Source organism: Mastigoproctus giganteus, chromosome 12, assembly GCF_048544385.1.
Source record: "Mastigoproctus giganteus isolate SK-2022 chromosome 12, ASM4854438v1, whole genome shotgun sequence".
In the NCBI taxonomy this organism is placed as follows: domain Eukaryota; kingdom Metazoa; phylum Arthropoda; class Arachnida; order Uropygi; family Thelyphonidae; genus Mastigoproctus; species Mastigoproctus giganteus.
This window is the reverse complement of record NC_143586.1, coordinates 155,472,661-155,498,184: the sequence shown is the minus strand read 5'-3', so window position 1 is coordinate 155,498,184 and position 25,524 is coordinate 155,472,661. Positions and strand designations below refer to the sequence as shown.

Genomic DNA, 25,524 nt, shown 5'->3' with positions numbered 1-25,524 from the left:
TACTCCCTCTAGTTGCCTCCCGAACATGCTGATGTAGAAAACAATCATCTAATAAATCCACAAAAGTCTTGCTAGTGTGTGAGTGACCAGCCCCCAAATTCCAGTCAATATCTGGGAAATTAAAATCTCCCATTATAAGACTCTCTGATTTACTGGCCCACTATTTCCCTGTACAATTTCTTATTGTACTCATCAGAGTCATTAGGCATATAGCACACTCCTACTCTCAATTTTGATTTCCCAATGCTTATGTCACACCAAACTGACTCGACACTGCACTGTCCAGCGATGTCGACTGGCGTCACTTCCTTGGATTTTATGTATTTCTTAACTAATAGCATAATCCCTCCTTCCTTCCTATCCAGTCTATCCTTTCTGCAGACGTTGTACTCCCCAAATTCCAGTTCTGCATTCCTTATATCTGTGTGACACCACGTCTCTGATATCCCAACAATATCTGCCTTTGATGTTTTGAGCAATACCTCAAATTCATCAAATTTATTTACTAAACTCCTAGCATTGGTGTACACGTAATTATACAGGCACCTATTTCTATTCTTAGCTACCCTAACACAACCCATGTGTTTACTTGTACCGCAATGACTCCCAGCAGTCTGAAATATCCTGCATCTTGTTTTTCAAGCTTCTGCTCATTCCAATAGAAGCAGTGCAAGAATCTCTTTCACCTCTGCCAGTGGCTACTGTTAATCTATTCTTCTTTGTCTCTCCCCAAGCTAGCAGTTTTCCAACCCACCTAACACTGCCTCGATAGCATCAGCAAACATTCTTGCACCCTTTCTATTTAAGTGTATCCCATCCCTGTAGAAGCAATCTCTCCTGTTAACAAATACAGTCCAGGCTGAAAAAAATTCTACCCCTTCAGCCTTGCACAATCTTTCCAGGGCCGAATTGATCGACAAGGCTCTCATCATATACACCCTCCTATCGTGTCTGGGCAGAATTGCAGACACTTTCAAATTCAACCCTATTTCACGGCTTTTTTTCAACAGTGACCTGTACTTGTTAAGCAATTCTGCCGGTCTCCTACTCTTGATATCATTAGTGCCAACGTGTACAACTATATCACCTTTTGTGCCCTTAAAAGATAATATCTGCTCTACAACGTCATCAACCTTTGCCCCTGGCATACATACCCTGGTCCTGTTCCACCTATCCTTTTTACAAAGCATGTTCCCCGTTTCCCTGACAATAGAGTCATCAACAACTAGTTCCTTTGGGACCAGCGCATTCTGCCTTGGGGGTTGCCACTGTGTTGCGCGATGACCAAGTGCAAGCTCTGGCATTGATGTGGGCAGCCGAGAGCTTGATGGGACCCTCAATTTAGTTCCTTCGAGGACATCCACCCTGTCCTTCAAGCTGAAAACACATAGGCCCATAAGAACGCTGAGTTGTTGCCTGATTTCGATACACTCCTTGCATCGTGCGCACACACAAAGACATCCCCCATGGCAATATCATGTCCCGTACCTGAATGCTCCACAAACATCATGCAAGCTGTGCATTTTAGAAGGCTGTGATTCAGAAGGCAGCTGCCCCCCTCAGTTCTCCTCTGAGCCACAGCACTTCCATTAGCTTGAGCCTTTTGTTTTGCTGCTCTAGTCTGAGTCATGATTTGTTTTAATTTAAATAAAATTTCAATTTCAGTTTATAACCCTAACTTATCTCCCAACACAGTTATAACGGGATATATATTTTTTAGTGTCAAGTATTAATTATCTCCGAGTTCCCTTTATATAATTTCCGTATCAGTTATGTATTAATTAATTATGTTATGTTTGTAATCTAAGTCGGTATACGTATTTAGTTAAAAGTACAATTTAAATGCCAACGAAGTTCAACAAGTTTAATAGATTTTACCGATCACTGAAAATATTATAACCTATACTATACTAACGCTATCTAGGTTCGATATATAACGATCGTATGACAAAGTCAAGGGCGGGAAGTTACGAACGGTAAATCTATGGACACTTAAGTATTAATTAACTTTCAAATCTCGCTGTCTCAATTCAGAATAAACTAACGATCCTTACTAGGTCTATAAGCTACTTACAAAAAATAATTTGATGTAAAAAATATTCAATAAGCGGCTAAATATGGCTAAAAAAACTTCTCGTTCAGCGGAGTTGCGACTTGTAACACGTGGCTACCCTTACCAATTCTTTTATGCAATTGCAAGGCCGAGTAAAGAATAAATACACCAAATTAATCAGAAAATCACAAAATAATGCTATACTACTAAATTTAAATCAAAAGTTTTAAAAAAACTTTTAGAAAAAATAATTTCAAATCAATAAATAAGAAAAATCCACTTAGCGGCTTTGAACACGTCTGGCTCCTACTAGCCTCGTCTTCCACAATGACAGATAGAAGTTTGTTCCAGCAATCAACTACCTGCTAGCTAAAGGCAAATTTCTGCACATCTATACTACAAATGTCTTTCCTCAATTTAAATTTAAGCCCCCTTCAGGTGCATAATCTGAGCAAAAGGAAGAATCCTATCAGCACTAAGCTTGCTGAAACCATTCAAGGTGTTATATCTACAGAAGTTCAAGTCCAATATCAACAAATATCTTCTTTCGTCTTCTCAACCTCCAACCCAAGCACGGTACTAAGTACTATAGGTTATAATACCTCTCGTGTTTGGGGTTCTCATAAACAAAAAAAAAAAAAAAAAATACATCTAAATCAGACCCCACTGCAGGTGCCTAGTCTCCCTATGCTGCAATTTGCAGAACTTAGACCTAAGAACTAAAATGAGGCCTCCAGACCTGTATGCAGTACTCAAGATGTGGCCTGAACATTGCCTTATACAAGGGGATAATCACCTCCTTAAACCTGCTAACAAAATTTCTGTATATAATTGACAAGACCCCATGACCTGCTCTGGCAGCCTGTCTGCACTGCTCAGAAAACTTCATATCTGACTGCACAATTACCCCCAGGTCTTTTTCATTCTCCACTACCCTGAGTATAGCACTGCACATAGGGTATGTTACTCTGGGGTTACTGAACCCATATGCACTACTTTGCATTTGTCAAAGGTGGCAGTTGCACCTTTCTACCCATTTGCACAACTGTTCTAGATCCTGTTGCAGTAGCGTATTGTCATTAACGACTGCCAACTTTCATATCACCTGTAAATTTGAACATTAGCTTGATATACCTTCATCAACATTATTAATGTAGAAAATAACAATGGGCCCAACATCAAACCCTGGGGGACTCCATTAATAACATTAGTCTATGAAGAGCTGTGTTCATTGATTACCACTCTCAGTCTTCTCCCACTAAACCATCCCTTTATCCATAGCAGCAGCATTCCCTTAATGCAATACTGCTCCAATTTGTACAGTAGTCTTCCATGTGCAACAGCATCAAAAGCTTTCCTGAAATCCAAGTATATGATAATAAAATTATTTTTTGCATCCAACTCTTTTGTTACCACATCATAGAATACAATCAAACTGGTCAGAAAAGACTTCCCCTTAAAATCCCATGCTGTGCTATAATTGCAGTCTTGTCTAGATGATCCTGCAATGCTTCTTTAACCAGTGACTCCATTATTTTCCTCAGAACAGAAGTTAAACTAACAGGTCTGCAATTACTCATGTCAACCTTTGATTCCCCTTTGTGATTTGGGGATACTTTGCACATCTGAAGTCCATGGGAATATCCCCTAAATCCAAGGATGCTCTCATAATTATGGCTAAGGGTTTGCTTGCTTCCTTTGCTCTCTCCTTTAACATAACTGGATAGATCCACTAAACCTAGGCTTTTCTTAAGTTTAACTTCAAAAATTTCTCCTTTACATTGCTCTCAGTTATCATAAAATCATTTAGCTCCCTGTTAGAGTATGATAAACTTCTGGCATCCATTTTCCAACAGAATTCTTTATGTGTGAATGTAGATGAAAAACACTCATTCAGTTTGTCAGCTACCCAAGCAGGATCATGAAAAGTCAAACCATCGTTATCAAGTGGACCAACCTGATTCATCCCCTTCCTTCTCGAGTTTACATAAGTAAAGAAGTCTTTGCTGTTTTTATTTGCATCATTTGCGAAAGATTTCTTGTAATCTACTTTCGCTTGTTTAACCACCTTTATGACTTGATTACAGACTAGCTTATATCTACCATTGTTGCTGGATAATTTATATGCATCCCATGCGTTTGTTTTCTCTGCCATAAGTGTCATTCATCTGACATCCATTTAGACCTCGAACAATATTTCTTAGTTGGTATGAAAAGCATAGTAGCTTCCAAGATTAATTCCTCGAATGCTTCCCATTTTGAATATGCTGTTGGTAATATCATCAGTTGATCCCACTGTATAGAATTTAAAAACTCTCTGACACCACTGTAGTCACTTTTACAAACGGAAACACCCTTCTCTTTACCCCCGATGGTAGTTACATCTTTAAGTAAATCCAACATCAGTACACTCTGACCGCTGCCACATTGTGGTTCCTTTATCTGCAAATTCTGAATGCATGAATAATCACTGCTGATAATCAGATCAAAAGTATTACTCCATGTGATTGCCTCTTGAACATGATGCTGTAGCATTTTCAATATCATTTAAATATGATGCAATGGAATCTCCTGTTCCCATAAAGTCATCCACATAAAGATTGTGTGGTCCATTATTTCCACCACAAAGTCTAGCTCTCAGCATCCACATGATACATTTGTTCCAATTTAGAGTCAAGAACTCTTATGACAGCAAATCTTTAACTAGATGTAATGGCATAATAACGTGGAACACAGATTGTGTTAATATAATTAAAAAGAGTGCTCATAGGTAATGCAATTATTATTTAAATAGAATTATTATTCCATTGTGAATAACAATTGCATTACCATAGCACAGGTTTTGGCTGAAACCTTTTCCATTGTGTAACAGATAAAATCAAGGCAGTAGTGCATGAACTGTTTGACGCCAAATGTAAATTAATACGTATTTCAGGTTTTTTTTAAAAATAAAATGTTATTTTATAAATTTGCATCAATTGCATCATAAGTGCATTTCACCTTATTTACTGTATTCCAGTGTAATTTTTTGCATCCATTTCTCCTATATAGGAAGTGATCTTAGGAAAGTTTACCATTGTTTTTCTTTAAAACTACACAAATTTATATATATATATATATATATATATATATATATATAAATTGTGCTAACTGATATGGAATAAAAGCATAATAGAAGCCACTATTCAATTTTTAATGCAGCTAAATTTATAATTTAGTTGCACTAAAATACTTTTATTGAAATTAACATACACTAAATTATTGTTTAATCCATAACCTGAATTGTCTAGCCATCACAGTACTTTGGTCCCATAAACCATGGCCATGCTGTGGCTTCTTGAAAGATAGTATGTGCAATAGTTTATGAAGATTTTATCTTATTTTATTTTTATTTACATTTGCATTTTCATTTTATTTTATTGCACTATAATTTCATTTTATATCCTTTTATTCCATATCAGTTAGCGCAATTTATAAAAATACATAAGGACACTCACTGGCTACAGCTGCTCAGTGCTGGTCCGAGCATAGAGTACCTAAACATTCCATATATTTTATGTGTAACTGTAATTCTATTAAAATAAGGTAGTAACTGAACACTATAAATATCTGCCCACATAGTTCCTTACAATAAACCTGCAATGAATTGATGTCTCAATGTATTGAAATCTGCAACCTTTACCCATCTGAACCCTAATAATCAACAGCAATAACTAAAGAAAATCTGCAGCTAATTTTATTACAAGTTCTACCTTAACACATTCTCATTTAATTTCTGAACACATCTAAAACAAGATATATAATTCCACACTATATCGGTTTTCACTCAGTACTTGTTCACTATAGCATTCTATGTTTTTTTATACCTTTCTCCAGAGTTGTGCTCTGTTCCCTCAGAATAACACTGTTCACTCCAAATGCCCATTGAGAAGTAACCAATTAGTTGTTTGGGTGCCTGAGGGGTTCTGTCACAAAACATTTTTTTAATATCAATCCAATTTTCCAATGTTGACTGGAAAATTGGAAATTGGTTTATTCTTCAAAACTGCTATTGAAAATGACTTTTAACCAATATTGTAATTAATGAGAAAGCAGGTGAATTGCCAGCCAAATGAGAAATTCTTTGCAGCATTTCCAATTTATGAAAAGGAGCAATTTTGAAAGCTGTTTACTGCCCCAAAAGTTATTTTTTTTTAGGCCATGTGTTAATTACAAGTGTTAATTTTCTGTAGAAGTTTTGAACTGGCACAAATTTCCTGTACCTATGGCTGTAAAGTGCTTTAGTCATTCAATGCAAAAGAGGGAAAAATTATATCAGAGTTGTCAAATTTACCATTTCTTAAATACATTTTATAAATCATCTCATCCTGTGGTAGAGAGTGCTCTGGGACTCCAACTAAGTTTATTGAAGTGTGTTGTTTATAAAACTTCTCTTTTGAAACTATTGTTTCCCCGACCAGGAGTTGCTTTTAGATGCACAGAGTACAGTACCACCACTTAGCAATACTGTTTTCAGTTTAGTTTTGGTACCCAGTCATTTCTGGTTTATGTATTGTTTATGAGCAGCAGAGAAGGATAAAACATGGAATTCATAAATTATCAGGGACATAAGAAACCCACAGTAAGTGCAGTGAAACCTATCTAAAGGGGAATACTACTAAATCAGAAGAAAGTGTCCCCCTATACAGAGGTGCCTGCTTTGCAGAGGTCAACATAGCCAGTTCAATAATTCAGAAAAATGAAATTGACTGCAACTGGTTGCTTACTCAGCATCTTTTATTGGTTACCATTGTATATATTTAAAGTGTTTCACTTAATTAACTTTTAGTAAAAAATGAATATCAACTGCTTTATTTAGATCATTTCATTTGAGCAGATTAAATTTCATTATGGATAATTTGAGCACTTACTAGTCCACAGTCATTTTTTTGCTTATATAGAATTCTTTTAATGCAACCTCTCATTTAATAGGTCAAAACTGCTCCCTTTTTACATTTCTGCATATATGGCCTGACTACAAATAGCAAGAGATTTCATTTCTTAAAAAATGAACATATAATCAATATAACACGTAGGAAAATTTCAAATGGTATTTCAGAGGGGAAACTTAAATACTTGAGGAAACTTCAATAAATAGCTGTTTCTCAATATTGAATGAATGTGTTGTGTCAGTGGAACTGTATTGAACAGTCCAAATAAATTGGCAAACATTACTTACCAGCAGTGATGAGTGTATTAAGGACTCCATGGTCATCACAAATCTAATTAGTATTACTGTAATGACCTTGACCTTCAACTTGCCTTCATTGTAAATCCTGTTGACCTATGAAAAGATGCATGTCCAATCTTAAAAATATGAAAAGGACACCTATTAAAGCACCATGTTCATATTAGAGATTGTCCATTTTGGAAAACTAATATTATTCTACTACTTCTGGCTGGGATGCAAGTCTGAACAGCCATAACAAGAAGTGTCCATTAAGGGAGGTGTCACTGTACAAACTAGTCTGCAAGCAAGTCACTAAGAGGATGAAAGATAAGGCAGATTACAAGAAGTCGCTGGCTAAGAATTCAAAGAGAAGTAGCAAAGACTATTTTACTTAGGTTAACACTAAAAAAAAGGGGATGTCACATTGGCTTACTAAATATGAATAGCATAACTGTTTATGATCCTGTTCAGGCTGATAGCTGTGCCATTATCATGGCACAGCTATAAATATTTTTATAGGTGAATAATATTTATTCACCAAGTGAATAAATATTTTCCATCTACATTCACACATGATGTTTTTAAGGATGTGGCTGCCAGAATTATAACAAATTCTATCTGGGAGCTAAATGATTTCGTGACATCTAAGAAGAAAATGAAGGGAAACTGTTAAAACTAAAAGTAAATAAGGCTGATGGATCTATCCAATTATTTTAAAAGAAACAGCAACATAAGTAAGCAAACCTCCAGTCAGAGGTGTTCTTTCAATTTGTTAAGAAGGGGCTCACTTGAAAAGAATTTTGGCTTAGGGTCATTCCCAATTAAAATAGTCTATTAAATTTCATCAAACTAATTTTTTTTAATAAGGGGGCTCGGATAATTTCTCAAAAATTTGGCAAGGGGCTCATGTGAGCCCCTTGTTATTTCTTTTTATAACGAACACAAAAGTTTATTTATGGGAGTAAATAAATTGCTTAACCCCTAGTAATCACATTTTGAATAATTTTTTTATTGCTTAAAAATTCCTCATATACTGGTTACAATGCAAAAAAATCATTCTCTGATATGACCTATAGTTTAAATTATTAATTTTGTATGGAACTGTTGTTGATGAACCAAAACAAAAACTCCAATCACTCCACACAAGTCTGAGTATTTTTAACAAATGCAACCATTACTGCAATTCTCTGGGCCTTTTCTTTGTCATATAGCAGGCTTAATCAAGGAAAAATATAAATTGATGAAAGTTGCAACATACATTTTATTTTACATTATTATTTGTTGTTTTGTATAATATTGCATTACAATATATATAATATTGTTTTGTTTTGTATAACAATAATCTACAAGTTTTTAGTATTCATTTGATGAGTCATGTCAAATTAATGCTTTTTGTACAAACTGTGAAACCATGAAATGCTTCAAACAATCCAACACTAGCTGTTTGTTTAGGATTAAGCACAAAGGCAACTGAGGTCATGAGGTGTCAGTATGTCTGTAAATTGCATGCATTCTATGCAGTTTTCTTGCTTGTGGATAAAAAACTAGAGTTCCTTGGAAATAAAATCCATGCCACCCTTGAGATTGAAAAATTTGACCATAGTGTAGAGATAAAGCCCATAAATGTTCCTCCTCATATCTAGATAACTCTAACCAAGGAGTAGATAATATAAGGTCAGCAGAAAATGAAAAAGACATCCTATAGCCTGTAGAATTTATGTTGATCAGATTAGACAAAAAAAATAAGAGAATGTGAAATGGATATATGTATAAGAGAACCATACTGTTATCATGGCAGAGCTATCAGATGTTAATCTTAGTCACATAACCAATATGTGATGACTAAGATTAATTGGTGAACTACATTTGCTATATGTATTGTACAATCAGATATGAAGTTCTCTGAGCAGTGCAAACATGCTACCAGGCCAGCTCGTCTGGTTTTGTCAATGATATATAGGAATTTTGCCTGCAGGAATAAGGTGATTATCCCATTGTATAAGGCAAAAGTTCGGCAACACCTTGAGTACTGCATACAGGTCTGGAAGCCTCATTTTTAGAAGAACATAAATTCTGTTGTAGTGGGTGTAGAAAAGAGCAATAAGGTAAGAGCTAAAGTGTACTCTTACCAGGAAAAACTTCAGTTTTGCAAACTGCGGCATCTGGGGGATAGACACTTTAAGTCTGATTGAGGTGTTTAAGGCTTTGAATGGACTGAATAAGCTCAATCCTTCCTCTTGCTAAGACTATACACAAGGAGACAAATTCAAATTGAGGAAGGATGGTTGCAGGTCAGATGTGTGGAAATTTGCCTTCAGCAAGATGGTCATTGGTTGTTGTAAGTTTAGACTTTTTTTTTTTTTTAACCCTTTTTGCTGATGCCGTATAAGTTTGCTTTCCTACATCATTTGCCACTATTAGTACTACCACTAATAATAATTATTATTAGGCTTGTTACATCAGTATCTTCATGGAGGTTCATCTGATCTGAGCAGGTAAGAGTGGGTAATATCTGCGTGTGTGTCCTATTTGGAGCTTGGCAAAAGAGACTTTTTCCTGTCTGCATGATCTCAAGTCTGTGGACAATGGTTAATTTTAGTTTGATCTGAAACAGTGTTTCTGTCCTGTGCATACCAGATGCGTTGTTGCCACCATTTTGTGCAGCTGTTTTGGAGTACTTTTGTTTTGTATTCTTATTTTGGTACCTGAAAGTTTTTAGTATTACAAGATTTCACTAATTTGGCTGCACAGCCCACCATGGCAACAAAGTTTGTACAGTACATCACCATTTAGAGAGGCCTGGATGTGATTCCCATTGACAAATGGAGGAATTTCTAAAGTCCTCTTCATTCAAGGCTGTAGTTGGCCAATCTCAGACAGAGGGCACAGGGTTCCTCCATGAGTCATCCCAGATTTTTCAGCCCACACATAATATACTTAGTTATGAGCACACACTTGGGCACCACTAATGCCAATATTCACAGGGTAAGTCAAAATTATGTTAACACTTATATGGAATGAACATTTGAATTTTAGTATTATTATTATTATTATTTTATTTATTTTTTTTTTTTTTCAGATATAATGGCAGATAGGTTAACGCTAGAAGAAGAGTGGTGGCAAGCTTGATTGAAGTGTTTGGCTCTCCAACCATACTCCGCAACAAGTTCCAAGAACAATTTCAATGAGACTCATCAAGCCATTTAACGATTTATCGTATATATGAAAAGTTTGTTTGAACTGGCTCGGTTGCGGACAACTGCAAAGGCAATGCCGGACATCCCAGAACAGGTAGAAGTGAAATGAACATCGCTGTTGTTCAGCTATCAATTCTGAATAGTCCAGGAAAGTCTACCAAACAATGCAGTTTGGAAACAGGGATTTCACTGAACTGTGTGGAGAATTTTAATGAGGGACCTCGGAATGCACCCGTACCATATCCAACTCGTCCAAGGATTACTTTACACATTAGCGGTCATGTGAACCAACACAACACAATCTTTTGGGATACCGGAAATCCACGAGTACTTTGTGAGCACGAACATGCCTCCCTAAAGGTGAATGTCTGGTGTGCTGTTACCACTGCTAGTGTAATTGGACCTCTTTTTTTGACACCCCGACAGTGAATTCCAAATTCTACTTAAATATGTTGCTTAAATGAACTTCCACTGATAATACACTCAGCGGGGTATTTTCAACAGAACACTGCACCTGAGAATTTTGGTCGTATTGTTTGTGATTTCCTAGATAACACATTTCCACGAAGATGGATCGGAAGATGTGGGCGTTTGCAATGGTCTCCCCACTCCAATGATCTGATGCTCTGCGACTTCTGGTTGTGGGGTATGGTAAAAGAGAGAGTGCACAGCACGAAAGTTTGGAATATCAATGAACTCAAGGAAAGAATTACGAATGTGGTAACATCTATTCCCAGAAAATTATGCGCCAGGGTGTTAAATGCTACTTTCAATCGTTTCCTATTGTGTGTTGATAACAATGGACAACAGGTTGGGACCTTACATACACAATATTCCACATATACACAATACAATAAATGTTGATTTCTGTTAATGTTGATAAATATTGATTACAATAAATGTTTTTTTCCATATAAGTGTTAACATAATTTTGACCTACCCTGTATTATATAGCTACATGAATTCCAAATCCCAAAATGTTCACAAATCAAACACAACTGAATATCATATATAACTGAATATAAGTTAAATAGGTTTTATAAAGCCTGTAGTGTATTTAATGTAAACATAAAAATCATACTGATAATCATATATAATTCTAAAAATAAGTGTGATTAAGAATAACTGTATAAATAACACTGAATCTGGTTTTTCTTAATTACACTGAAATTAAAAATAACCAGATTCTTAATAAGATCAAATACTATCTATATTGATGTCAATTCTGCTCTATATATTCTACATCCATTAAGAAGCATAGCTGTAATAGCAAATAGAAGTCAATAATTGTTGTAATAACATGACATTTGGGAATAATGTAGCACTTCCTACTTCTTCAGCTTTTGAGCCATCACTGAAAGCAGCATACAGCTGCTGGAGGTTTTCCTAGGCAAGGATAATTTGTTCCATGACTGAAAACAGAAATCACATTTAGGCTGAAAAGCATTCCGTGGTGGCAAGGACAGTCTTGATTTAAGACTAAACTTTCCAACTGGAGACCAAAGATTTAAAAGAATTCCTTAAGGCATCCTCTCAGGAGTTTATTGACAGCGGGATGAACCTGATACATATTTTCCTACTGCGATGTGAACAATATTAATCATGCTGAATGTTAATCACGAATATTAATCATGCTTTTAAAGACCTAATTTTGTATATTTTAGGATAAACTTTTGCCTTTTAACAGATAACAGAGGTTTGTAGGATTCGGAAAGTACACTGTAAACTGGTAGGTTCTGTATGCCCCTAAAACAGTGCAAATGGTATTACGATACACTGGGTCCAGCCAACACAAAGATGAGTTATAACAGGTGCAACATAATCTATTTTAGATCTTATTAATTCTCTATCCAGTTACAGTGGTCTGCTTCCCACCTTGCTGCTAAAAGGCCTCTTATAATATTAAACTTTCTTAGAAAGGAAATTCATAACTAGAAAATTCTAGAAATATTAGCTGTTTTTTTTTAAATCAAGTAGGAGGCCTAAAAATTGTATGCTTGACTGGATTGGTAGTGTCTTCAGTTTTAGTTCCAGGTCTGGGTGGAGGTTACATTACCTGAAAAAATGTGTGATTTTTTTTTTTTTTGTGTGAAAATTCTAAATCCACTGTAATTGGGAGTTGGTCTACTATGGTGTTTATTTTAATTGCACACAAGATCAGAACAAGGAGGGTATCTCTTCCTGGGGTATCTTCTCCCTGAGAAAAAGCTTTGGATAAAGAGGTTTTAATTAACCTGGAATGTAGTGTTTTTATGAAATTCTGGACAAATATATATATATATATATTTTTTTTTTTTACATAAATTATAATGATACACGTCCCAGAGAAAACCATAACACCAAATGAAATTGTATGAGTTAATAGAATGCTGTATGAACAGAAATGCATTCATCAGATCAGTAATTCTCTGATTTTATGCTATTTTCCATTTTTACTAAAATGTCTACTGTTGATCTGTTTTTTCTGATTGTACTCTGAATGGGTTTAAAAGGTATCATTTTATTTTTCTAAGCACCATGTTAGCCTTTGGTTAATCATTCACTCCAGTATTGTGCAGAGATAACTTGTTAATGCTATAAGTCAATAATTATTTGAATTATTATCATTATCGACTTAGAACATTATGTTTGTTATTGTTTGTTATTTGGTTTTTAGGAGCATTAGCAAATAAGGCCATATTGCTCCTGGATATGCGGTGGTCATTGCCTGACCTTTCCGCATCCTCTGTATTTGGTGGTGACAGGCTTTAACCCCGGTCTAATCAAGAAGCGTGTGCTACGCACTGCTGCTACTTCTTCCCACCTGGCTACGGAGACGCCTTTAGAACATTATGTTGATAATGATTTGAATTAGTATGATCTTTCCCAGTGTTGGGAATGCAAACTATTGCATGTTGCTGCTAGTCTGGGAATATGCATTTTGTGTATATTCTACTGTATAAAGGTAATAGTACATGTGCTACCCCTTCATACAGTTGTCTTATTATTGTGTAATGTACGTCATCAGGACTCACTCCTCCCAAAAAAAGACAGTAGTCCACGTAATTTGTGTATTGCCCCATTTCTTGTATGCTTACCAAAGTTAAGCAGCTTAAGCCTTGTTAGTAATTGGGAGGGTGACCACCTGGAAATACCTGGTGTAGTTGCCTTTATCTTTACAAACTTCCATCTGTTGTTGTGAAAGTTGACAGCTTAAATAAATTCAAGGCAGACCTAGACAAACATTTGGAATGAATGGATCAGTGAAATGGGAAGGGTTTTCTATTTTTTTTTTTTTTTTTTTTTGGCTGATGCTGTATAAGCTTGCTTTCTTGCATCATGTGCCTCTACTGATGCTAATGGTGGAGGGGAGGTTGTATTCTTCAATATCTTTTGAATGGCTATGTAGTTTGTATTTCTATGTTACTTTACTTTATATTTCTACTTTATGTTTTTGAAAGAATAGTGGATAGGATGTATTACTGGGGATGGTTTCTTATTTTATTTGCTACTTGTTTTTTTGTTTACTGTGGATGTGAACTGGAACCAGGAGGCACTTTTTAGTGGGACATTATGCTTTTGCACAAGCTTTCTTATTTCTTTGTGAGAGGTTGGATTACTGTGAAAAAGTTCTATGCTTCTTTTTTTTTCTTTCTTTCTTTGCTGTTAGACATTTTTTGTTCCATCATGCTTCTGGGTGCACTAGATGCTGAGCAGTTGTTCTACTGAGAGTTTTGCTGCATGAAGTAATTCTCTGATTATGTACAGTGGTGCTATAAAAATTGCACCACCTACAAAATTCACCAAATTTCTGTGAAATTTGGCAATATACTGTATCTTATGTTTTGTAAAAGCATTACTTTCTTGCATTATCCATCTCTAGCAAGCTCTCTTAGATGATGTCACATGCCATATATGACAGCATCGCCCTATTGACAGTATAAATAAAGTGCATATGCCACAAGTTCAGCATTCTGAACTATTGCAGTGGCTAAGTTCCAACTAACACCACATAGGAAAAGCTGCTGCTGTGTTGAATGCAGAGGGACGTTCTATGCATGAAATACTTAAAAGGATTCACTGTAATTAGTCAACAGTGGCATGTTTATTCTGAAAATTATCAGAACTGGCAGTCTAAACAGAAAGAAAGGAAGCAGGCTTCCATTAATATTTTCTGCCACACAGGACAGGTTTCTGATCCAGCTGGGTGTCCGAAGTAAAGATCCTCATTGACAGACCTTAAAACAGCGTGGGAGAAGGATAGAGAAGTAAAGGCAAGTCCTGTAACACATGCCTTTCCTACCTCTTCTTGTCGGGATTAGTAGGATGTTGTCCAAAGGGGAAAAAAAGCCACTTTTGATGCAAAAAATGAAAGCCCCAGCATCTAAAGTGGGCAAAAAAGTATGCTAAGAATGTGTTATTTTCTCTGATGAATAAAAATTCAACTATATGGTTTGGACGGTCAGCAGACTGTTAGATGAAGAAGAGAAGAATTTCATCTTTACTGTACTATATCATTTGAATTTGTGAAGGATACAGTTTGTTAGTTTGTTTGTTATTTGGTTTTTAGGAGCATTAGCAACTAAGGCCACATTGCTCCGGGAATATGCGATGATCATTCCCTGATCTTTCCGCATCCCTGTATTTGGTGGTGACGGGATCGAACCCCGGTCTAATCAAGAAGCGTGCGTTATGCACTGCTGCTTCTTCCCACCTGGCTACGGAGGCGCCAAAGGATACAGTGAATGCTGAGGTGTATAAAGACATTCTTGAAACAAAATTACGTCCCACAACTGGAGATCACTATGGAGATTTTGCCAGTTGCATTTTTCAGGAAGATTCTGTTGCCTGTTATAGAGACAAAGCCAACAAGTACTACTTCATAAAATTAGTAAAAGTTTTAAATTTATGAAACATTACACTCTTGCTTAAACAAATGTAATTTAATTAAATGTCTATGTCCACAGATACAAAAATGGAACTGGCAAATTAATAGTTTGGAATTAATAGTTTTATATATGTATTGTTATTACTTATGTTCTTTCAGCTATTTCTAAAAGATTAGCTGCAAGTATAAGGACAAACAACCTAAAAAAAATGAAGTGATGCAATTTTATGAGCACTACTATATGCAACTTCATCAGTGAGCATTCTTTGTTGGATTATTTGTGAGTCTAATATAACTGTCAACCTATATCTTTATGAGTTTACTCTTCAGTTTCCATTTTGGGTTTCTGCATGGGGGACTGGGATTTTACATATTACAGCAATGATTATTTAAAAGTGATCACCATTTATAGGGTTTTCTGTTTCTCTCCATACACAAATAGGAAATAAAACTGGAGAACAAAGTAAGGTCAACTGCAGTGTTGGCATGACCAGAAAAATGGATGTACATGGGCTACCCATTGCTGAGAAGAGATAAATTATCATTTAATAACTTTTTTTTTTTATTATTATTGTTTCTTCTGTCAGCATTACCTCATAACAGGTGATGATAATTCAGGTCCAGTAAACGATGAGGTAAGTAACTGGATGAAAAGTGTTAGAGATCCTCATATTGTACATTATGATTTTGCTGTATGTAGATGAAACATATCATGATACCCATGCCAATCCTATTCAAACAAAAATCGTTTCTAAAGGTGAATTTGAATTATATGTAGGACTGGTATATATAAATTAATAATAATCGTGAATCCAGCATTGTTTTTGCTTACCTGAATAACATAGTTATGCATGGAAAGAATTCTGACCCTACATATAACACAGTTGTACATAGTCAAAGTTTTCTACTGATTGCAAGTTTTGGGGTTTGAGGTATGTTCCCTGTAGGTACATACATATTGGAGCATACTGTGTTATGAAGTCAGAGATGTCATCTATATTGTTGCCAAGGTTTTAACATTTCCACTGCACAAAAGTGCCTATTATTTATTTTCAGTTATGCCTTTGGATTGCTTCAAAAGAACCGTGTTCTTGTGTTTTAGCCTTTTTTTTTTTTTTTTTTTTTTTTTTTAGGGATAAAAGGTTTCCCTATATTCATTTCTTCTTCAGCAAATAATTTGAGGATCAATTTACTCCTGTGACTATTTTCTTTCATGTCCATGTCATCATTTGGATAGGAGTGGGTAATATTATGTTTTCCCACTTTCTTTGTTTGGTACTGAAATCAGTTTACTGTTTGGTATGAGAATAATTCCTTAGTAGGATAGTTATATATGTTATGTCTGTGATCCTATAGAGTAATGCTTATGCAATGAGCATAAACAGGCCTCTCTGCATTAGAATACTGTGACAAGGAGCCCCTCAAAGTTTGTTATTTTTAATAGTCTTTCCTTGTATGTAAGTTTCTATCAGTATACCTCCTGAATTAAGCCTGGAGAGTTATTTGAGAGCGACTGATCTGGATGTTCCAATTGTACCTTCAAGCCTTTTCTATATTATGAATAGTGATAGTTTTCTCTACATGCTGATCACTGGTAAAGTGATCAACATGTAGATCAATGGTAAAGTGCATGATTAAGTATTTGGAGCTATACATATTTTTGTTTCAGTTCCCAATACATATATTTTTTTTCAGTTCTCTTAACTGAACTTGCTGGAACTGCCATCTCCATTTCTACAATTAGTTTGGACCATTTCTGGCCCAGACATACCATAGCTACCACTATTACTACTCTCATGATCTGCTGTTTTTAGATTTGGGGGAGGCTGTACTCTGCAGGTTTCCAGTCCTGCCACATGAAGGCAAGAGCAGTGCCACTCAGTGACCAAGCAGCTGTGATTAGTATGTTAGTGAGATTAAAGTTAAATAGGAAAAAACAACAAAGAGCAAAGAAAGTGACTTTCCTTTCTGAGCCTTAGGTTAGGTTACATTAGGAACTATATGGGTTTGTATCAAGGAATGGACTAACTCGGGAAACTTAAATGGAAAAAGCACTGTATATTGCTTGATCTGTGAATTTCTTATCACTAGAAATCACTTTGAACTGAGGACCAATGATGTTTTAATAATGAAATTATTTGATTTTATTTTGTAATTTAGGGATTTGCAATCAGAATATCCCAATATTTTAACAAAATTGATTTCAGAATCACATAAATTATAGAATAGGGTTAATGTCCAAGTACTTCAGACATTCACTCACAAATGATTTAGTATTAGGATGTGTTAGCCATAGTGCAAGGAAGCCACAGGCTTTTGCTGCACCAGCCAAAAATTTCTTCAAACTGTCAGCCTCAGCTACCTGTAGAGATAACTTGTTCCAGTAATCAACAACTCTTTGACTAAAAGAAAACTATGCCTATTCAACTAATCTGCCATTTCTGTTGGACTTCTTATGGACCTTCCACTGCAATCAAAATTAAACCTAGATTTACTAGAGGGGGGGCCTAGATTTACTCTCTAGACCTAGAGGGACCTAGATTTACTCTCTGCTTTCTCATATACTGTACAGTGAGCAACAGAAAACTGAGTCTAAAGTATGACACTTTAATTTGTATTGGTCATACAGTGCAAGGCAAAAAAAATTAATAATTAAATATAAAAATTATAATAAACACAATAATAATAATAAAATAAAAATAACAATGAAAATATAAAGAGAAAAAAAAAAAGAGAGAGACCATGTGCTTCCCTCCACACATAGGCAACAATTCAACAACTTGCTGGCTAGAAGAAAACTTCCTGCAATCAAGTTTAAATCTCTTTTCCTATAATTTGAATTCATGGGTTTTGGTTCTGGAATCAATTATAATAATGCAAATTTCACCTTCATTCATTTTACTGTCTTGTCTCAGAGCCTTATAGACCTCAATCAGGTCCCCTCTAAAATACCTGGTTTCCAAGCTCTTAAAACCACAAAGTCTCATAAAATTACCCTTTTGCAGATCTCACCATGAGGGATGCCTGTCTTTGGACCCTTTGAAGAAACTCGATGTCTTGTGAGGTTTCATATTCTGGACACAGTATTCCAAATGGTCTTACAATTGGATATATCTCTACAGAATATTATTCGATAAATCATCAATTGGAGACCATGGGCTATCCTGGCCACCTGTTTACACTGCTCAGAGAACTTAATATATGTCCATATTGTAACTCTCAGATCCTTTCTTCTTCTACTGTTTTTAATTCAAGTCCACCAAGTGTATCAAGATTTTTTGGGGGTTACTATTCCCTAAGTGTAAGACCTTGCATTCTGCTGCATTAAAATGTGGCTGCTACTTTTCTGACCATCCTTGAAGCCTGTCCAAGTCAACCTGAAGAAGTGCTGCTTGGCACTGATCATTAATCACTCTACTAATCTTTATATCATCTGCAAATTGTAACATCATCCCCCCCCCCTCCTCATCAAAGATGTTTATGAAAATAGAAACAATAGTGGTCCAAGAAAACTGATCCTTGGAGGACCCCACCACTGATGTCATATCAATCTGAAGGACATCGATTAATGACAACCCTCTGCCTCCTGCCTTGCAACCACCTCATACAGTAACCTCTTCTAAGAACTTCAAGACTATAAATGATGCTAGAACTAGGGGACATAAATTTAAGTTACGGGGGGGGGGAGATGTTTAGATTGGACTGCAGGAAGTTTTATTTTAGCCAGCAAGTTATAAATTACTGGAATAAGTTGCCTACATGGGTGGTAGAGGCTGACAGTTTGGGGAAATTCAAAGGTCATCTGGATAGTACCTTCGGGTGAGGGAAATGCATAGGATGATAGGTTTAATTTCCTCTTCTTTTATTAGTTAGTTTGTTTTTTTTTGTCATTGTTTTATTCGGGTTTTTTTTTTTTTTTTTTTGGCTGGTGCAGCATGAGCCATAGGCTTTCTTGCACCATGCGGCCATTACTAATACTAATACTCTCATGATAGACTGAGTCAAACACCTTTCAAAAATAGTTTGAATAAATTTAAAGCATAAGACAACTGATTAGTGTGAAGTGGTGGGGAAATTACAGTAATGGTAGCAAGTTTTTTTTGCTTTTGGCTGATGCTATATGACCTTGCTTCCTATGTCATTTTGCCACTACCATTACTAACTACAGACCAAATGAAGAGGCCTCTAGGAATTTTCCAGACTGGGATGGGACTAGAACTCAGACCTCTCCAAACAAGAGACAAAACCACTATAATATCTTGGTGGGCTTTGTTATTACTTTTTAATATATTCTAACAACAGAATTTGGCAATTCGGTCATGTCAAAATTGGATGGAAGAGAAAGAGAAACTTCAAATAAATTTCTGTCTTTAATAAACAGCTGCATTTAAAATTAACATCATTATTAGCAGGATTTTTCTCTTTATTGAAATATGATTTTGCCAGAGAGTTAAAAAAAAAAGAAGCTAAATTTTTGTTTTTTTTAATTACACAGTTAACAGGAAGTCTGTTATGTATCATGCTTTTGATTCTAGATAATTCTTATATAGATGTATAAAGATTTCAGAAATGATTCCAAGTGGAGATTAAGATGTTAGCAGAATTCAAAGAGAACAATTTATAAGTGATGCCCAAAATTACACAACAAGTAAATCAAAATACACATTTTGATCTTAAAAATTTAATGCCTCAGTATAAATTAGTAACATATAAATTAGTCGTGTTATTCTAAATGAATAAAAAAAATTCAGGTTATGTCAAAGATGAATGATAATGATGATGAGTGCAGAGTTCGATGTGACTTGCATTGGTGAAGAATGAATGCAAAATGTCCCCAAATCTGGGACAGTGCCCCCTCTCAGGCTTCTAGAGTCCATACAAAAGAGGGCAGTTACATTAATTAATGACCAATCTCTTACAGCCTCTCCACTCTGTCTCATAAACATTCTCTTTCTGCTGCATGCCTTTCCTATACATATTTCCATGGGTACTTTCCTTCTGAATTGGCTCCTATAATTTCCTCTCTCTATTCCAAACCAGTTCGAACATGTGCTGCAACCAAGTCAACATCCTTTTACTATCCACCTGAAATTCACAGAACCAACTTTTCTTCTTCCTCATTTATTCCTTCAACTTCTGTTTTCTGGAAAAACTTCCTGTCACTGAAAATTACAATCTACAGAAATTCATGTCTAATGTCAACAAGTATCTTCTTACATCTTCAAACCATGAACAATATTACAGGTTCAAATACCATCTGTGTAAGTGTTTCCATAAAAAAATAAATAAATAAAGTACCTTAATATACTTGGATTGAGGCTGTTGTATAATAGGACTGTTTTCATCTGCCAGACGGTTAATGTGCAGTCCTTTCAAAGATTAAAGTCGCCTACGATTATAATAAAATTTTTACCACTTATAACTGCAAGACACCAAAGAAAAGAACTCCACACACACGTCGAAACTGAGACTAGGAGAAAAATATAAATAGTAGATATCTAATGAAGCATGTGAAATATTTATCCCATAGTGAACTGCTGCTAAAGATTTTTTTTTTTTCCTTTAGTTTTCTAATCAACTACAATCGATAACATTTTCGCAGTTATCTAGTTTAAATATTCTTACGCTTCAGAAAGCTACTCTCAGATTTTGGTAGCTCGTAAGACAAAATACATTACTGGACTGACTTTTATAGAAAATCTAACAATGTAAGATTCCTGTATGTAAATAATACCAAAAAATAAAATAAAATACTCTCATCACCAAATATCAACGTTTGCATTACTACCCATCACCTTGCTTTAATATTCTGGCCACTGTAATAAATTATGCGATTATTAATCATTATAAATAATACTATATTATAAGAAATAACAAGCAATGATACAAGCAGTGTTTAAAAAATCCATTTTTTGTGTAACATTAAGAGCCGCTGTGACTCAACATCACATGAGAAGAGTACAACTCAGACAAGCTGAAAGCAATTGTAAGCTGATATCAAGTATTTCGATACTTGTGAAATAATTAATTAAACAAACACAAGGTCGGTGTGCTACGGTAGCAAAAAGTTATTTGCCGCAGCGCATGACATACGCGTTCAGGCAGAGGCTGAACAACCCCTCGACCGACGCCGACCGTATGTCCGATTTTCAGCTATGACAACCTGCTACTGGAATGCAATATAACGCCGAAACGAGGTGCGACCACTTAATTTAATCGAAAAATAACTCTAAAAGCTTTAGAATAATGAAAACAAACTTACGTTCTTTCTCGTGATCAAAACCGACTACGACAAAGTAGTCCGCTAAGCGTGACATCCTTCCAAAAAACAAAACTAATTTCAAAATCCTGACATGTTACCATCCTGTTTCCTCCATCTTTAACTGACAAAATGCGAAGCGCATGCGTAAATTAGAGATGGGAATGACTATCTGTGGAGAGAGCAAGGTGCAATCCTCAAAAAATTTTGATCTTTGCCTGAAAACCCAGTAAAAGTGGAATCAGTAATTAAAACATTACAGTAAACTGCCATCAAGTTATTTTTCAGAACTCTCCATTTTAATATACAAAATCATAATCGAAATGTTTTTATATAAAGTGACCTAAAAAAAAAATTAAAAGGAAAGAAGTTACTTTTCATACTCGCGCTCAATGGCGCAACCAGAAATTTGAGGGAGTGGACACTCGTATTCTTTTTACATTGATAGCTTTTACAATATCAACACATGAGAGTATAACTATAAAAATAAAAGAAAATGCTTGTGGGAGCTTTATCCTCCTCACTCATCACCCCGTAGGTGAGTCTTTTCTCGGGTTCAAAACTATGGTGTTTAAAAAAAATGCACAATGGAGCATGCATTTTTTTTTTTTTTTTTTTTTTTTGTAGAAGCTGCTGGAGCTCGCAGTGTGCGTACTCTTGCTCACAAACATTACTGGAAGAGTACAGCCAGCACTGGAAAAAAAAGTTTAATTCTTTTATTTTCCCATATGCCTTCCCCCCTAAGTATTTTTTGTAGCAGCGTACATAACACATATGCATACACCCATGGGCGCCAGCAGGATATTTTGCAAGGTGGTGCATGTGGAAATAAATTTTTTGTTCACCAAATTTTCGAATACATCCAATATCTTAATTAAGTCATTACATGCACAGCCGAGCCAAAGTTTCATGTTTTGTAAAATTTGTATTGCTTTAACGTTTCAATAAATTAATGAAAATATTAAAAATTGTGTATTAGATTGAAATCCAAAGATGGTGCACTTGCACCACCTTGTGCCATGCTGCCGCCGCCCACATAGCATACTGTCATTCTCCAGACGGTTTTATTTCGAGTGACTTCAAGCATTTCTAAATTGTTTTTTTACGAAAGAGTAGCGAAACCAACAGGAGACGATCATCTCCTCCTCAGATCTGAATTAATTGGAGCAAATATTGTTTGCTTTATCAGTGCCGGATTAAGTTACGGTCTAGCAGGGTTCTTGCGGGGGGCACCATTCTTTAAGGGGTGCCAAAAACAGAAGAACAATGAAGCAAAAATATATATCCTCAGTAAAGGGCGCCGAAAAATCATTCTGCCTGGGGTTCAGAAATACCTTGGTCTGCCTGGGGTTCAGAAATATCTTGGTCCGCCTGGGGTGCAGAAATACCACTGTGCTTTATGATATTAATGTAATTACTCTCAATTGCATGTGTTATCATCGTTATATCCTCCCCCACCACCCACTAAAAAAGCAGTCTGGATCCGATCCTGGTATGAAATTAAAAATTTTTTAAATAAAAATTGGAAATTTTTCTCATTTTCCGTTATTCTTTCGAAGAAAAAGGAGATCTTGAACTATTTACAAACTTGCCCAAAATTCTTAAAACAGTTTAGGTTGTTTAGAGTCTGCTCTAAGGCTACAAAAGTTTTGAAGCGTTAGTACGTTGAGTCTATAAAGTGTATTCTTTGGTAGGTTTGCTTGTTTTGAGGGATGCAATACATCAGCGAAAAAAGGTCATTGCACACTCACTCGAGACCTTGCCTGTTCCCTCCAATAATTTGTACAATCCCCTCTTTAAATTTAATCAAACTACCCTCTTCTGCAGTCTGCGCGTGTAGCACAGTGGTACCGTCACCATCCTCCCCACACCGGGTGGAAAAGGCCTGGGTTCGAATCAGCACAGCAGTGGTACCGTCACCATCCTCCCCACACCGGGTGGAAAAGGCCTGGGTTCGAATCCCGTCGATGACGCGAGGAACTTTAATGGGCTTTTTTCACTCCGTGGCTGAGTTAGTTGGTCTCAGGCGTAGATAGCAAGGTTTTTCTCCCCAGTAACTGGCGTTTTTTCGTCCAGCAAAACAGGCAAATCGACCATAGAACATACGCAATTTACAGACACAAATACAGGTTAATGTATTTAATTACGGGCAACCATTAAAATAATAATAAATATTAATACCCTCTTCTGCAATCATCAATTCCCGTACGTCTATTTTGCTGTCGTCCTTTTCAACTTAAATTTATTGCTCCAACTTTCTGCCTAATGTGAGAAAGAGTAAGTACAGATGCTATCAGGATTTAGCTTATTCGATCGTTTCAAAACCTTGAACTAGCCGTATAAGCTCAAACAATATCATGCAAATTAGAAGGGCATCACCAGCAAGAGGGATGTAGAGTAGGGTGCGAGGTCTTTTGCTAAAGTTTTCATGCCAGAAGTTTGTTTCAGTGGTTTTCGGCTACGGCAGAAATCTTCACTCCTGCGGTCAGATTTCATTATTTAGCCTTTCTTAAATGCGTATTTCTCCACCACCTTAGTCACTACTTTCATTGCGCACTCCTCCATATGGCAGCCTCAGCGTTTAACCAGTATTAGTATTGGCAAAATGTTTCTGTTATGGAGTGGCTGAAGGCAATTTCTTTGTAGTGGGTGAGGGTCCACGCGTGTAGCACAATCATTCTAATCACTGCCCTCCATTCATGTGTTGAAAAGGTCTGGGCTCGAATCCCATTAATGACGCGAGGAACTTTTTTGAACCTTTTTCGCAATGTGGTTGAATCAGTCTCAGGCGACGACAGCAAGGTTTTCCTCCCGGAATTATGGGTCTTTTTCGTCCAGCAAAACAGGCAACCCAATTAGCGAACACATAAGCAATTTAAGGACATAAAGCATTTTTACATGGATGGATGAGTTGGTTCTCTGGTGTAAGCCTAATATGGAATATTGAATTTTGTAGTGTGGGTTGTTGTTAGGTTTTTAGAAGCATCGGCGACTAAGGCTGTGTTTCTTCGTATTTTTTGTCTGTAAATTGCGTGCTCTGAGGTCGATTTTCTGTTTGCTGGAAGAAAAACTTGTTTCCGGGAGAAAAAAGCATGCTACCCTCGCCTGAGACCTACTAACTCAGCCACGGAGTGAAAAAAGCCCATTAAAGTTCCTCGCGTCATCGACGGAATTCGAATCTAGGCCTTTTCCACCCGGTGTGGGGAGGATGGTGACGATACCACTGTGCCGCGCAGACTGTTAAATGGTATAAATTACTAACTATTATATTAGGGTTACCCGTAAATGATTACATTAATCCGTATTCGTGTCTGTAAATTGCGTGTGTTCTCTGGTCGATTTGCCTGTTTTGCTGGACGAAAAAACTTCAGTTTCTGAGGGGAAAAACCTTGCTGTCTACGCCTGAGACCGACTAACTCAGCCACGGAGTGAAAAAAAGCCCACTAAAGTTCCTCGCGTCATCGACGGGATTCGAACCCGGGCCTTTTCCATCCGGTGTGGGGAGGACGGTGACGATACCACTGTGCTGCCCACGCAGACTGTTAAATGGCATCAAATCAAATTATTATTTTAGGGTTGCCCGTAATTAAATACATTAACCCGTATTTGTGTCTGTAACTTGCGTGTGTTCTATGGTCGATTTGCCTGTTTTGCTGGACGAAAAAACCTCAGTTACTGGGGAGAAAAACCTTGCTGTCTACGCCTGAGACCGACTAACTCAGCCACGGAGTGAAAAAAGTCCATTAAAGTTCCTCGCTGTTAATTGGTATACTGAGAGGAGAAGAAATACCGAAAGAAATGATATCAGGATCGGAAAAGCTGTTCATATTACAGAAGAAATGCGTCCTGAACCCGCTGTTAAAGATCATGGGACAATGAATCAGGAACCATTTAGAACCCCGAAAAGAGGTGTCAGAAGAATAAAGTGCTTTTTCATAT

The 25,524-nt window shown here is 36.3% G+C and overlaps 1 protein-coding gene across 1 annotated transcript in view; it reads right to left on the bottom strand.

Annotated features, from left to right (window-relative positions):
• The window catches only part of Sbf (SET domain binding factor), a 540,931-nt gene extending 519,230 nt beyond the window's left edge, over window positions 1–21,701 (bottom strand). The window contains 1 exon segment of the mRNA XM_090386505.1: window positions 21,589–21,701. Within this exon segment, the coding sequence (XP_090242631.1) occupies window positions 21,589–21,643 (55 nt within the window). The 5' untranslated portion in view covers window positions 21,644–21,701.
• Window positions 21,702–25,524: the final 3,823 nt, after the last annotated feature.